This window comes from Salvelinus sp. IW2-2015, unplaced genomic scaffold, assembly GCF_002910315.2.
Source record: "Salvelinus sp. IW2-2015 unplaced genomic scaffold, ASM291031v2 Un_scaffold3060, whole genome shotgun sequence".
Classification (NCBI taxonomy): Eukaryota; Metazoa; Chordata; class Actinopteri; order Salmoniformes; family Salmonidae; genus Salvelinus; species Salvelinus sp. IW2-2015.
In genome coordinates, this window is record NW_019944352.1 from 36,973 (window position 1) to 52,492 (window position 15,520).

Here is a 15,520-nt window from a genome sequence, read left to right on the forward strand (position 1 = left end):
GGAAGCGTACGGGCAGACACAGTGTTATGCGGAAAGAGCGCAAAGTGTCTTCCAGATGTGTGCATAGCCCGGTGCGGTACAATAGACAGTGCCTCGTAGCGGCACGGCATAGAGAGTGGCATCGACCAGTCGCAGAAGCGCGGCTCTACGCATCGTGGTTCTAGTGCGTCTCCTCGGGCCGGGGGTACATGGCACCCAGCCCTACGCATGGTGTCTCCTGGTACTGGGCATTAAAACAGCAGTGGCACCTATTCCACCTCGCGCAACTGCATGCCACGGTTGAGCATTTCAGCCACGTTAAGGCGTCGATTGTGCCAATAGGTCTCCGGTGGGCTCGGCGGAGACCTGGCCGTAGAACGCCGCCTCACGTTCGGCGTCTAATCCCGGTGCGCCCTTCGTCTACACCACCCAGCTACGCTCCTGTAGCAGCTGGCCCACGTAAACCAGCTCTCTGTCGGCCATGTCACCCTCTGAACACCAGGCCCTCCAGGGTGCCGCCCCACTGGTGACTGACACAACGTAACCAGGGCGCGATCGCCCTCAGTTCCCAGCATCCCGCGGCAAGCGGCCCTGCATGTGGCGTATGCGCGCCGAAGCCCCGGTGCCACCAGTTCCGACCACCGCATCACGAGCCAGCACCTTACGAGGGAGCCGCAGGCAGCTACCGAACTGAGAGCTTCAGGCCTAAGGCCCCTGAGGTGCTCACTTCTCGTGTCCAGCGAGCGTGCCATCGAGCCAGTCCGACATCTTCCAGCCAGGGAGAGCTCCGCAGAGCTGCAACCGTCCGGGACTACAGGCCCTAGTGACCGCTGGACTGAAAGGGCTGGTCCGAGGCTCCACTGGAGCCCGTCCGGACGGGCCAGCGAGGCTGCCCAGTGAGCCGTGTCCTGGATCAGGTTGCCCAGGAAGGCTGGCCCATTTCACCCATGGAGACTGCCCTTCACGTAAGGGCAGCTCAAGTACCGAGAAAGCATAATTCATAATCCATGTCCCTCATCCCGGAAAGCTGGCCTTTCAGTACGGAAAGCTGTTCCATATCTCAGATTCCGGAGCTGCCTCTCAGTCCGAAAAAGCTGCCCCTCAGTCCAGAGAGCGCTCTTCGGTCCAGTGGGGCCCTTTAGTAGGGTTGCCAGTCCTAAGCGCGGCGAGGGTCGCCGCCCTAAAGACCTACTGAAGCGGACTAAGACTATGGTGGAAGTGGGGTCCACGTCCAGCGCCAGCAGCCGCCAACCGGGACAGAGTGCCCACCCAGACCCTCCCCTATAGGTTCAGGTTTTTGTGGCCGGAGTCCACACCTTCGGGGGCGGGGGGGGGCGGGGGGGGGTACTGTCACGTTCTAACCGTAGTTCTTTGTATTTCTTTGTTTTTTGTGGGCGTGAGTTGGTGGGTTATCTATGTTTGTGTTTCTATGTTGGGTTTTTTTGTTTGGCTTGATATAGTTCTCAATCAGAGCAGGTGTTAGTCATGTTGTCTCTGATTGGGAACCATATTTAGGGAGCCTGTTTTCTGTTGTGTTTGTGGGTGGATGTCTTCCGTGTCTGTGTGTTCCACACGGAACTGTTTCGGTTTCGTTCGTTCACTTTATTGTTTTGTATTTCAGTGTTCAGTTTGTTCCATTAAAGATTCATCATGAACACTTACCACGCTGCGCTTTGGTCCGATTCCTTGTTACTACTCAGATTGAGGGGGAGACAAGCCATTACAACACACAAGTGGATACTGAAGATATATTAACTCACACCAAGTGTCTGTATGTTGCAGACTGGACTGGTTAGTCCAACACAGAGCAGCTCCACTCCTCCTGTCTCCTCCAGGTCATTGTAGCTGAGGTCCAGTTCCTCTCGGGGGGAGTTTGGTGTCTGCAGCGCGTGAGGCCCACGAGGTCTCGTCACAGGATTTATGAGTGTGAGTTCCACAACCCATTTAGCTGGAGAGAGGAGATAATCTGGTTAGATATACCCACGAATCCTCACGGTTTCCAGCTAATGATACATACGTAAAACGTGATAGGAACAAACTCACTAGACCTACCAGTAAGCACTACTGACAAGGTGCTCCCTTGCTAGAGGTTTGACTACTCGGCGCAAGGCCAACCTCTCTCTATATACCTTCCCTTGAATGGTTGAGTCTTCAGGTCACAAACTCCTCCAGCAAACCTCCTCTATGACACTAGACCTGAAACACAGCTGAGACGATGGTACCGAGGGCTTGACAACATTGGTCAGGTTTTAGTCTTGTTGTTCGTGAAAAGATAGTTCGCTGAATGCAGGGCTAGGTCTCGCATGTCTTCAACGTTACGAGAAAGTTGGCAACACCAAGTTCATTCAGACAGCTGGAAACAAGTTGATGAACCTTTCTGGTGAGGATTCCTTTGATCTTCGTGCTGAAAGTACCTGGACTGGTTCTCTCACCTGTTTCCTCCATTGCTCCCTGTGTGTCACTTCCTGTCTGAGTGTCCAGAAAGGCCTGCGTACAAGCTATCTGATTGGACTCCAGTGACAGCTCTCCACGGTAAGCACGGGGAGTTGGCTCAGGTCTCCTACCTGGCTTAGCCACACTCCCCGTGTGCCCCCCCAAGACATTTTTGGGGCTGCCTCTCGGGCTTCCTTGCCAGCCGTGTTACCTCGTAACGCCGGTTCCCTTTTGCTACTACCTCCGCTCTCCTGGCTGCCTCCACCTGTTCCCATGGTAGGCGATCCCTTCCAGCCAGAATCTCCTCCCATGTGTAACATCCCTTGCCGTCTAGAATATCCTCCCATGTCCATTCCTCTCCAGATTTCGGCCACTGCTGCTGCTGCTGCTGCCCGTTACCACGCTGCTTGGTCCTTTGTTGGTGGATGGTTCTGTAACGGCTGTCCTCCTCCTCATCTAACCATACTAAAACAAAGAAAATACAAAATAACTAAGGTCAGAACGTGACAGTGTGTTTATATATTTTGTATTTAGTTAGTATGTGTATGTTTTTACCATTATTTGAACATCTTGGTAAATATGCAGAAACATTCATCAAATGTGATAAATATATCAAACTAAGGTTGAATAACTTGAGTGAGTACATTTGAAGTCGGGAGTATATATATGCTTAGGTTGGAGTCATTAAAAGTTGTTTTTCAACCATTCCACAAATTTCTTGTTAAAAAACTATAATTTTGGCAAGTCGGTTAGGACATCTACTTTGTGCATGACACAAGTAATTTTTCCAACCATTGTTGACAGACAGATTATTTCACTTTCATTCCCTGTATCACAATTCCAGTGGGTCAGAAGTTTACATACACTAAGTTGACTGTGCCTTTAAACAGCTTGGAAAATTCTAGAAAATGTCGTCATGGCTTTAGAAGCTTCTTATAGGCTAATTGACATAATTTGAGTCAATTGGAGGTGTACCTGTGGGTGTATTTCAAGGCCTACCTTTAAACTCAGTGCCTATTTGCTTGACATCATGAGAAAATCAAAATAAATCAGCCAAGACCTCAGAAAAAGAATTGTAGACCTCCACAAGTCTGGTTCATCCTTGGAAGCAATTTCCAAATGCCTGAAGGTACCACCTTCATCTGTACAAACAATAGTACGCAAGTATAAACACCATGGGACCACGCAGCCGTCATACCGCTCAGGAAGGAGATGCGATCTGTCTCCTAGAGATTAATGTTCTTCGGTGCGACAAGTTGTAACGGTCCTGACCTGTTTTATGTTGTTTTTGTATGTGTTTATGGTCAGGGCATGTGTTTTGGGTGGGCAGTCTATGTTATCTGTTTCTATGTTGGTTTTGGTTGCCTGGTATGGCTCTTAATTAGAGGCAGGTGTTTTGTGTTCTCCTCTAATTAAGAGTCATATTTAGGTAGGGTGTTCTCACTGTTTGTTTGTGGGTGATTGTCTTCCGTGTCTGTGTAAGTGTTTGCACCATTCGGAACTGTTACGGTTTGTTCGGTTTGTGTAGTCTATTTGTCCTATTCGTGCGTTCTTGTTGTTTTATGTAAGTTCGTCGTATAGGTCTGTCTACACCGTTTGTTGTTTTGTTTATTCAAGTTCGTGTCTATGTTAAACGTTTGTAGCCTGTGTGTGTGCACATCGTTTATTTAGCTTCACGATCGTTTATTGTTTTGTTTAGTGTGTAAGTGTTTTTGTTTAATAAATATGTGTTCAAACTCCACTGCGCCTTGGTTCGATAAATACTCCTCCTTTTCGGTAGAAGAGGAGGAGGACCGCCGTTACACAAGTGCAAATCAATCGCAGAACAACAGCAAAGGACCTTGTGAAGATTCTGGAGGAAATGGGTACAAAAGTATCTATATCCACAGTAAAATGAGTCCTATGTCGACATCAGCAAGGAAGAAGCCACTGCTCCAAAACAGCCATAAAAAAGCTAGACTACGATTTGCAACTGCATATGGGGACAAGATTGTACTTTTTGGAGAAATGTCCTCTGGTCTGATGAAACAAAAATAGAACTGTTTGGCCATAATGACCATCATTATGTTGGGAGGAAAAAGGAGGAGGCTTGCAAGCCGAAGAACACCATCCCGACCGTGAAGCATAGGGGTGACAGCATCATGTTGTGGGGGTGCTTTGCTGCAGGAGCGACTGGTGCACTTCACAAAATAGATGGCTTCATGTGTAAGGAAAATTTTGTGGATATATTGAAGCAACATCTCAAGACATCAGTCAGGAAGTTAAAGCTTGGTCGCAAATGGGTCTTCCAAATGGACAGTGACCACAAGCATACTGTGGCAAAATGGCTTAAGGACAACAAAGTCAAGGTATTGGAGTGGCCATCACAAAGCCCTGACCTCAATCCCATAGACAATTTGTGGGCAGAACTGAAAAAAGTATGTGCGAGCAAGGAGGCCTACAAACCTGACTCGGTTACACCAGCTCTATCAGCTCTATCAGGATGAATGGACCAAAATTCACCCAACTTATTGTGGGAAGCTTGTGGAAGGCTACCCAAAGTTTGGACCCAAGTTAACAATCACCTCTTCACTCTTAGTGAATAGGGGGGGCGCTGTCTTCACTTGGGGAAAATCGCGCCAACTTAAACCGGCCTCGTACTCTGTTCTAGTCATACGATATGCATATTTATTTTACTTACTTTGGATAGAAACACTCTAAGTTTCTAAAACTGTTTTTGAATTATAGTCTGTCGAGTAAAACAGAACTCATTTGTCGAGCAAACTTCCAAAACAGGAGGGTGCAAATTCTGAAATGGGGCTCTGTGTCAGGCCTTGCGATTCAATTGCCTTTATGTTGATCTGTTGCACTGTCATTTACGCCTCCTCCACTAGATGTCACCGGCAGTAGATGTTGAATAGGGTGTCTAGCTTGTGATGTTGAGACCGAATGAGAGCTTTTGGAGTGACAGGTCCGCCCTGATTGGCAGTATTTGTAGCCACGCACCAGGCGGACCCCACATTTGTCTTCTGAAAATGCGTTAGTTACACAACGAAAATGCACCGTCTTGAATTTTATTTGGTACATATATGAGAAAAAAGCATCATAAAGATGGATTTTCACTGAGTTTTGACCAGTTTATTCAACGTTTAATTGTGACTTTTGGAATTTTCGTTCCATGCGCCAAAGTGATGGACATGTTGCCCTCCACAAGTCAGGCCAAAGTGCGAATCGACAGAAGAAATGACCATTGTAAAGCAAAAAAAAACGATTTTTTTGCGATACTAGGACTCCTTGCACTACATTCTGATGAGAGATTCATCAAAGGTTAAGAGAGATATTATGATGCTTATTTCGTATTTTTGGGATATGTTGCTCCAAACAAGGCGGAGAATTGTGGGCGCGTGTAACTTGTAAACCAGCAAAAGATATATAATTTTTGACTAACCTTGATAAGCTTCATCAGATGACAGTCCTATAACATCATGTTACACAATACATATATGTTTTGTTCGAAAATGTGCATATTTAGAGCTGAAATCAGTGGTTATACATGGTGCTAACGTAGCATCTTTTTCCCAGAATGTGCGGATATTTTTATGGCACTGAACTATTCTGACCAAATAACTATACATAAACGTTACTAAAAAATACATGTTGTATAGGAAATGATAGATACACTAGTTCTTAATGCAATCGCCGTGTTAGAATTCTAAAAATAACTTCATTACGACATGCAGTTTACGTTTTCGTTCCATGCGCCAAGAGTTGATGGACATGTGTATAGAAAACACTCTCTAGTTTCTAAAACCGTTTGAATTATATCTGTGAGTAAAAATGAGTTCTGTTTTACTCACAGATATAATTCAAACGGTTTTAGAAACTAGAGAGTGTTTTCTATCCAATAGTAATAATAATATGCATATTGTACGAGCAAGAATTGAGTATGAGGCCGTTTGAAATGGGCACCTTTTTTCCAGGCTACTCAATACTGCCCCTGCAGCCATAACAAGTTAATGCAATCGCCGTGTTAGATTTAAAAAAAATAACTTTAGTACAACATACAGCTTACGTTATAGCGAGACAGTGCCTGCAATGAGGGCGGAAAATAGAACWAAACATTTTCCACAGAAATACGAAATAACATCATAAATGGTTCCTACTTTTGCTGAGTTTCCATCAGAATGTTGTACAAGGAGTCCTTTGTCCAGAATAAATCGTTGTTTGGTTTTAGAATGTCCTTCTCTCCTGTCGAATTAGCAACCAAAGCTAGCCAAGTGGCGCGAAGTTGTCCAACTTCACCAAACGCAGAGAACGGAAAACGCCAAAACTCCCGATAAACTTTCAATAATCTGATAAAACTATATTGAAAAAACATACTTTACGATGATATTATCACATGTATCAAATAAAATCAAAGCCGGAGATATTAGATGTCTATACCGAAAGCTTTTCAGAAGGCAATCCAGGGTTCCTTCCCGCGCCTTGCCAGACAAAGGGAATTGGGGTCACGTCATTCCAAGAGCTCTTGTTCGACCTCAGATCAAGCTAGACAGCCCATTCCACCTCCCACTGCCTGTTGACATCTAGTGGAAGGCGTATGAAGTGCATGTATATCCATAGATTTCAAGCAAATTAATAGGAAGGCCCCTGGAACAGAGCATCGATTTCAGATTTTTCACTTCCTGTCAGGAAGTTTGCTGCAAAATGAATTCTGTTTTACTCACAGATATAATTCAAACGGTTTTATAAACTTGAGAGTGTTTTCTATCCAATAGTAATCATAATATGCATATTGTACGAGCTAGAATAGAGTACGAGGCCGTTTAAATTGGGAACGATTTTTTCCCAAAGTGAAAATAGCGCCCCCTATTCACAAGAAGTTTTAAGAACCAGTGTATCTTTCATTTGCTGTACAACATGTATTTTTTAGTAAAGTTTATGATTAGTTTTTTGGTTAGATTACGTGACTGTCCAAAATTTCTCCGTACAATTTGGTGCATTATGGCACCGTATTCACAATGTAAAACCAGGATTTGTAGCTATAAATATGCACATTTTCGAACAAAACATAAATGTATTGTATAACATGATGTTATAAGACTGTCATCTGATGAAGTTGTTCAAAGGTTAGTGATTAATTTTATCTCTATTTGTGGGTTTTGTGAAAGCTATGTTTGCGGTGGAAACATGGCGTTGTGTGTTTGGCTATTGTGGTGAGCTAACATAAATATATATTGTGTTTTCGCTGTAAAACATTTTAAAAATCGGACATGTTGCTTGGATTCACAAGATGTTTATCTTTCATTTGTTGTATTGGACTTGTTAATGTGTGGAAGTTAAATATTTTTGAATTTCGCGCGCTGCGAAGGCAACGGAATGTTGTGGATGTTCCACTAGCGGATCCCGGGGCAAGAAAGGTTAAAGGCGATGCTACGAAATGCTAATTTAGTTTTTGTAAACTTCTGACCCACTGGGAATGTGATGAAAGAAATAACAGCTGAAAAAAATCATTCTCTCTACTATTAATCTGACATTTCACATTCTTAAAATAAAGTGGTGATCCTAACTGACCTAAGACAGGGAATTTTTACGAGGATTAAATGTCAGGAATTGTGAAAAACTGAGTTTAAATGTATTTGGCTAAGGTGTATGGTAACTTCTGACTTCAACTGTATATATCGTTTTCTTCGTATATATTTTGTATAATTTTAATCTCACTTTCCATCTACGGACTGTATATACTCTCCTGCAACCCGCCTCACCTAATGTGGTATGGATCTGCTATTTTTATACTTTAGAACCGGAATCCCCTTCAGAAGCTAGCCAGCTAACTAGCTACTAGTCAGTTAGCCACTGCTAGCAGTCCTCACTGTTAACTCAGACATCAGCCAGCCTCAACCCGGTCGATTCCTGCCAGTCTGCACAGCTCGATATCAACCCAGAGCATATCGGACTGCTTTGTCTCTACCACATCTCCTAATTCCTCTCGCAAGCTCTGAACCTTTACACCGGATCATCACAGCAAGCTAGCTGCTATCCGAGTGGCTACTCCTGGCTAACGTCTCTGTCCCTAAGCAAGCACCAGTTAGCCTGGATCTAGCCTCGAGCTAGGTCCATCTCCCTACTAGCCAAAGAGGTCCACCAGCCAATTCTTGGGCTACAATACTTATTTTGTCAATTGGTCTGGACACTTTACTGCCGACACGGAGCCCCGCCGATCCATCAAGACTGGTCTGCCGATGTAACCGTCCGAGGTGGTCTCAACAGGCTCTTCCGTTGCGACGTTGCCGGATGCCCATCTGCTATTCCCGGCCCGCTAGCTGTCTGAATCGCAGTGGCTCGCCTAGCATAGCAGCGACTACGGAATTGGCTCCCTGACTCATTTAGTGCTACTCATTGGACCCTATGATCACTCGGTTACACATTCCTCTCCCTAATGTCAATATGCCTTGTCTATTGCTGTTTTGGTTAGTGATTATTGTCTTATTTCACTGTTTTCTCCCCTAGCCCTGCCCAATATGCCATAGATAGCCCTTTTGTTCCACCCACCCACACAATAGGTGACCTCACCTGGCTTAACTGGTGCCTCTCGAGACAAACCTCTCTCATCGTCACTCAATGCCTAGGTTTACCCCCACTCTAATCACATTCAACCATACCCTTGTCTATACTTTATGCCTTGAATCTATTCTTCCGTGCCCAGAAATCTGCTCCTTTTACTCTCTGTTACGAACGCACTAGACGACCAGTTCTTATAGCATTTAGCTGTACCCTTATCCTACTCCTCCTCTGTTCCTCATTTGATGTAGAGGTTAACCCAGGCCCTGCAGCCCCCAGCACCACTCCAATTCCCCAGGCGCTCTCATTTGTTGACTTCTGTAACCGTAAAAGCCTTGGTTTCATGCATGTTAATAGAAGCCTCCTCCCTAAGTTTGTTTTATTCACTGCTTTAGCACACTCTGCCAACCCGGATGTCCTAGCCATGTCTGAATCATGGCTTAGGAAGGCCACCAAAAATCCTGAAATTTCCATCCCTGACTATAACATCTTCTGACAAGATAGAACTGCCAAAGGGGCGGAGTTGCAATCTACTGCAGAATTCTGTCATACTATCCAGGTCTGTGCCCAAACAATTCGAGCTTCTACTTTTAAAAATCCACCTTTCCAGAAACAAGTCTCTCACCGTTGCTGCTTGTTATAGACCTCCTTCGGCCCCCAGCCCTGGACGCCATTTGTGAATTGATTGCCCCCCATCTATCTTCAGAGTTCGTTCTGTTAGGTGACCTAAACTGGGATATGCTTAACATCCCAGCCGTCCTACAATCTAAGCTAGATGCCATCAATCTCACACAAATTATAAAGGAACCTACCAGGTAGCCCTTGGTTCACCCCAAACTTGATCAGCACAAAAACATCCTGTGGCATTCTGCATTAGCATCGAATAGCCCCCGCGATATGCAACTTTTCAGGGAAGTCAGGAACCAATATACTCAGTCAGTTAGGAAAGCTAAGGCTAGTTTTTTCAAACAAAAATGTGCATCCTGTAGCACTAATTCCAAAAAGTTCTGGGACACTGTAAAGTCCATGGAGAATAAGAGCATCTCCTCCTAGCTGCCCACTGCACTGAGGCTAGGAAACACCACCAATAAATCTACGATAATCGATCATTTCAATAAGCATTTTTCTACAGCTGGCCATGCTTACAACTACCCCAGCCAACATCTCAGCACCCCCTGCAGCTACTTGCCCAAGCCCCCCCTGCTTCTTCTTCACCCAAATCCAGATAGCTGATGTTCTGAAAGAGTTGCAAAATCTGGATCCCTACAAATCAGCTGGGCTAGACAATCTGGACCCTCTCTTTCTAAAATTATCCGCCGCAGATGTTGCAACCCCTATTACTAGCCTTTTCAACCTCTCTTTCGTATCGTCTAAGATCCCCAAAGATTGGAAAGCTGCCGCGGTCATCCCCCTCTTCAAAGAGGGAGACACTCTAGACCCAAACTGTTATAGACACACATCCATCCTGCCCTGCCTTTCTAAAGTCTTCGAAGCCAAGTTAACAAACAGATCACCGACCATTTCGAATCCCATCGTACCTTCTCCACTATGCAATCTGGTTTCCGAGCTGGTCATGGGTGCACCTCCGCCACGCTCAAGGTCCTAAACGATATCATAACTGCCATCGATAAAAGACAGTACTGTGCAGTCGTCTTCATCGACCTGGCCAAGGCTTTCGACTCTGTCAATGACCGCATTCTTATCGGCAGACTCAATAGCCTTGGTTTCTCAAATGACTGCCTCGCTTGGTTCACCAACTACTTCTCAGAGTTCAGTGTGTCAAATTGGAGGGCCTGTTGTCCGGACCTCTGGCAGTCTCTATGGGGGTGCCACAGGGTTCAATTCTTGGGCCGTCTCTTTTCTCTGTATATATCAATGATGTCGCTCTTGCTGCTGGTGATTGTCTGATCCATTTTGTCATTTACAAAATAGCCTCCAACACTCTACTCAGCAAACTGGATGTAGTCTATCACAGTGCCATCCATTTTGTCACCAAAGCCCCATATACTACCCTCCACTGCGACCTGTATGCTCTCGTTGGCTGGCCCTCACTACATATTCGCCGCCAAACCCACTGGCTCCAGGTCATCTATAAGTCTTTGCTAGGTAAAGCCCTGCCTTGTCTCAGCTCACTGGTCACCTTAGCAACACCCACCCGTAGCACGCGCTCCAGCAGGTATATTTCACTGGTCATCCCTAAAGCCAACACTTCCTTTGGCTGCCTTTCCTTACAGTTCTCTGCTGCCAATGACTGGAACGAATTGCAAAAGCTGGAGACTTATATCTCCCTCTCTAACCTTAAGCATCAGCTGTCAGAGCAGCTTACAGATCACTGTACCTGTACACAGCCAATCTGTAAATAGCACACCCAACTACCGCATCCCCATATTGTTATTTCACTTTTTGCTCTTTTGCACCCCATCACTATCACTACTTGCAGATCTATCACTCCAGTGTTAATGCTAAATTGTAATTATTTCGCCTCGAGGGCCTATTTATTGCCTTACCTCCCTACTCTTCTACATTTGCACACACTGTACATAGATTGTTCTATTGTTTTATTGACTGTTCGTTTGTTTGTGTAACTGTGTTGTTTTTTGTCGCACAGGTTAAATATCTTGAGTGAGTTAGTATGTTTTTAACATTGGTTAATCATGTGTCCTTCTGTTATTGTCTTAATGCATCTTATTATTCTTAAAGCTTTGTATATTTAACAGTGTATTGACATATCTCCTCTCTCCAGACTGGCTGGCTGTAAACTCACATATGAATCCTGTGAGACTCTGACCTCAGCTCTGCAGACACCAAACTCCCCCCTGAGAGAACTGGACCTCAGCTACAATGACCTGGGAGACAGAGGAGTGAAACTGCTCTGTGTTGGACTAACCAGTCCACTCTGCAACATACAGACACTACTGTGAGTTAACTATCTATGTTTATATATTTTGTATGTTAATTAATTCTAATTTTATTTGTTATTACACATGGTTAGCAGATGTTAATGGGAGTGTAGCGAAATGCTTGTGCTTCTAGTGCCGACAGTGCAGTAATATCTAACAAGTAATCGAACAATTTCACAACAACTACTTAATACACACAAATCTAAAGGGGTGAATGAGAATATGTACATATAAGTATATGAATGAGAGCAAGCCGAGCGGCATAGGCAAGGTGCAATAAATGGTATAAGATACAGTATATACATATGATATGAGTAATGTAAGATAGGTAAACATTATTAAAGTGCCACTATTTAGAGGGGCATTGTTTAAAGTGACTAGTGATCCATTTATTAAAGTGTCCAGTGATTGGGTCTCCATGTAGGCAGCAGCCTCTCTGAGTTAATGATTGCTGTTTAGCAGTCTGATGGCCTTGTGATAGAAGCTGTTTTTCAGTCCCTCGGTCCCAGCTTTGATGCACCTGTACTGCCCTCGCCTTCTGGATGATAGCGGGGTGAACAGGCAGTGGCTCGGGTGGTTGTTGTCCTTGATGATCTTTTTGGCCTTCCTGTGACATCGGGTGCTGTAGGTGTCAGGGAGGGCAGGTAGTTTGCCTCCGGTGATGCATTGTGCAGACCTCACTACCCTCTGGAGAGCCTTGCCGTTGTGGGCGGTGCAGTTGCCGTACCAGACGGTGATACAGCCCGACAGGATGCTCTCGATTGTGCATCTGTAAAAGTTTGTCAGGGTTTTGGCTGACAGGCCAAGTTCCTTCAGTCTCCTGAGGTTGAAGAGGCACTGTTGCGCCTTCTTCACCATACTGTCTGTGTGGGTGGACCATTTCAATTTGTCTGTGATGTGTACGCCGAGGAACATAAAACTTTCCACCTTCTCCACTGCTGTCCCTTCAATGTGGATAGGAGGGTTTCTTCAACTCTCTAGAGACAGCAGGAGCGGTAGAAATACTCTCAATGATCGGCTATGAAAAACCAACTGACATTTACTCCTGAGGTTCTGACTTGTTGCACCCTCAACAACTACTGTGATTATTATTATCTGACCCTGCTGGTCATTTATGAACATTTGAACATCTTGGCCATGTTCTGTTATAATCTCCACCCGGCACAGCCAGAAGAGAACTGGCCACCCCTCATAGCCTGGTTCCTCTCTAGGTTTCTTCCTCGGTTTTGGCCTTTCTGGTGAGTTTTTCCTAGCCACCGTGCTTCTACACCTGCATTGCTTGCTGTTTGGGGTTTTAGGCTGGGTTTCTGTACAGCACTTTGAAATATCAGCTGATGTAAGAAGGGGTATATAAATTTGATTTGATTTGTAATTAGTATGTGTATGTTTTCAACATTATTTGAACATCTTGGTAAATATGCAGAAACCTACATCAAATGTGATAAGTATATCAAACTAATGTTAAATATCTTGAGTGAGTTAGTATGTATTTAACATTGGTTAATCATGTCCTTCTGTTATTGTCTTAATGTATCTCATTATTCTTAAAGCTGTGCATATTTAACAGTGTATCGACATATCTCCTCTCTCCAGACTGGCTGACTGTAAAATCACATATGAATCCTGTGAGACTCTGGCCTCAGCTCTGCAGACACCAAACTCCCACCTGAGAGAACTGGACCTCAGCTACAATGACCTGGGAGACAGAGGAGTGGAGCTGCTCTGTGTTGGACTAACCAGTCCACTCTGCAACATACAGACACTAGTGTGAGTTAACTTTCTTCAGTAGCCACTGTGGGTGTTTAAATATTTTGTATGTATTGTATACTGAAGAAAAATATAAGCGCAACAATTTCAAAGAGTTTCATTCAATAAAATAAATTCATTAGGACCTAATCTAATCTATGGATTTCACATGACTGGGAATACAGATATGCATCTGTTGATCACAGATACCTTTTTAAAAAAAAGTAGGGGCGTGGATCAGAAAACCAGTTAGTATCTGGTGTGACCACCATTTGCCACATGCTGAAACGTGAGGTGATGGCGGTGGATGAATGGCACGACAACGGGCCTCAGGATCTCGTCACGGTATCTCTGTGTGTTCAAATTGCACATTGATAAAATTGTGTTCATTGTCCGTAGCTTATGCCTGCCCCATACCATAACCCCACTGCCACCATGGGGCACTCTGTTCACAATGTTCACATCAGGAAACTGCTCGCCATCACGATGCCATAAACTCTGTCTGCCATCTGCCCGGTACAGTTGAAACCGGGATTCATCTATGAAGAGCACACTTCTCCAGCGTGTCAGTGGCCACCGAAGGTGAGCATTTGCCCATTAAATTCAGTTACGACGCCGAACTGCAGTCAGGTCAAGACCCTGGTGAGGACAACGAGCACGCAGATGAGCTTCCCTGAGACGGTTTCTGACAGTTTGTGCAGAAACGATTCGGTTGTGAAAACACAGTTTCATCAGCTGTCCAGGTGGCTCGTCTCAGACCATCCTGCAGGTGAAGCAGCCAGATGTGGAGTTCCTGGGCTGGTGTGGTTACACGTGGTCTGCGGTTGTGAGGTCAGTTGGATGTACTGCCAAACTCTAAAATGACGTTGGTAGAGAAATTAACACTCAATTCTTGTGCAACAGCTCTGGTGGACATTCCTGCAGTCAGCATGCCAATTGCACGCTCCCTCAAAACTTGAGACATCTGTGGCAATGTGTTGTGTGACAAAACTGCACATTTTAGAGTGGCCTTTTATTGTCCCCAGCACAAGGTGCGCCTGTGTAATGATCATGATGTTTAATCAGCTTCTTGATATTCCACACCTGTCAGGTAGATAGATTATCTTGTCAAAGGAGAAATGCTCACTAACAAGGATGTAAACTAATTTTAGTACAACATTTTAGAGAAATAAGCTTTTTGTGCGGATGGAACATTTCTGGGATCTTTTATTTCAGCTCATGAAACATGAGACCAACACATTTACATGTTGCGTTTATATTGTTGTTCAGTATAGTTAGTATGTGTATGTTAACATTATTTTAACATCTTGGTAAATATCCAGAAACATACAGAAAATATATAAAACTAAGGTTAAATATCTTGAGTGAGTTACTATGTTTTTAACATTATTAACCAATGTGTCTTTCTGTTATTGTCTTAATGCATCTCATTATCCTTAAAGCTTTGCATATTTAACAGTGCATCGACATATCTCCTCTCTCCAGACTAGCTGACTGTAAACTCACATATAAATCCTGTGAGACTCTGGCCTCAGCTCTGCAGACACCAAACTCCCCCCTGAGAGAACTGGACCTCAGCTACAATGACCTGGGAGACAGAGGAGTGGAGCTGCTCTGTGTTGGACTAACCAGTCCACTCTGCAACATACAGACTAGTGTGAGCTTAATATCATTCGTATTGAGTTATTATTGTGGATGTTCGTTTAACATGGTGGTAAATCCATGTGCTCTTCTGCCTCTACGTCTAGGGTCACGTGTTGGTCTGCACGAGAGGCTTCGCTGTTCAGGGATCGGCCTCAGTCCCTGAGTTCACCACCTCCCAACTGAAACGCAACTGGAGTAGCTTGAGAGAACATGACCTGCGAGGACTCAGGCAGGGTTACACTGCTGTCTGCTGGACTGGAGGATCGGACTGTAAACTA

The 15,520-nt window shown here is 44.6% G+C and overlaps 1 protein-coding gene across 1 annotated transcript in view; it reads left to right on the top strand.

The window, feature by feature from the left end:
* Positions 1 to 15,520, top strand: part of LOC112075279 (NACHT, LRR and PYD domains-containing protein 4) — a 27,358-nt gene that overhangs the window by 3,461 nt on the left and 8,377 nt on the right. The window contains exons 3-5 of the mRNA XM_024142302.2: positions 11,696 to 11,869; positions 13,446 to 13,619; positions 15,084 to 15,255. Of these exons, the coding sequence (XP_023998070.2) occupies positions 11,696 to 11,869; positions 13,446 to 13,619; positions 15,084 to 15,255 (520 nt within the window). The remainder of the gene's footprint in view (positions 1 to 11,695; positions 11,870 to 13,445; positions 13,620 to 15,083; positions 15,256 to 15,520) is intronic.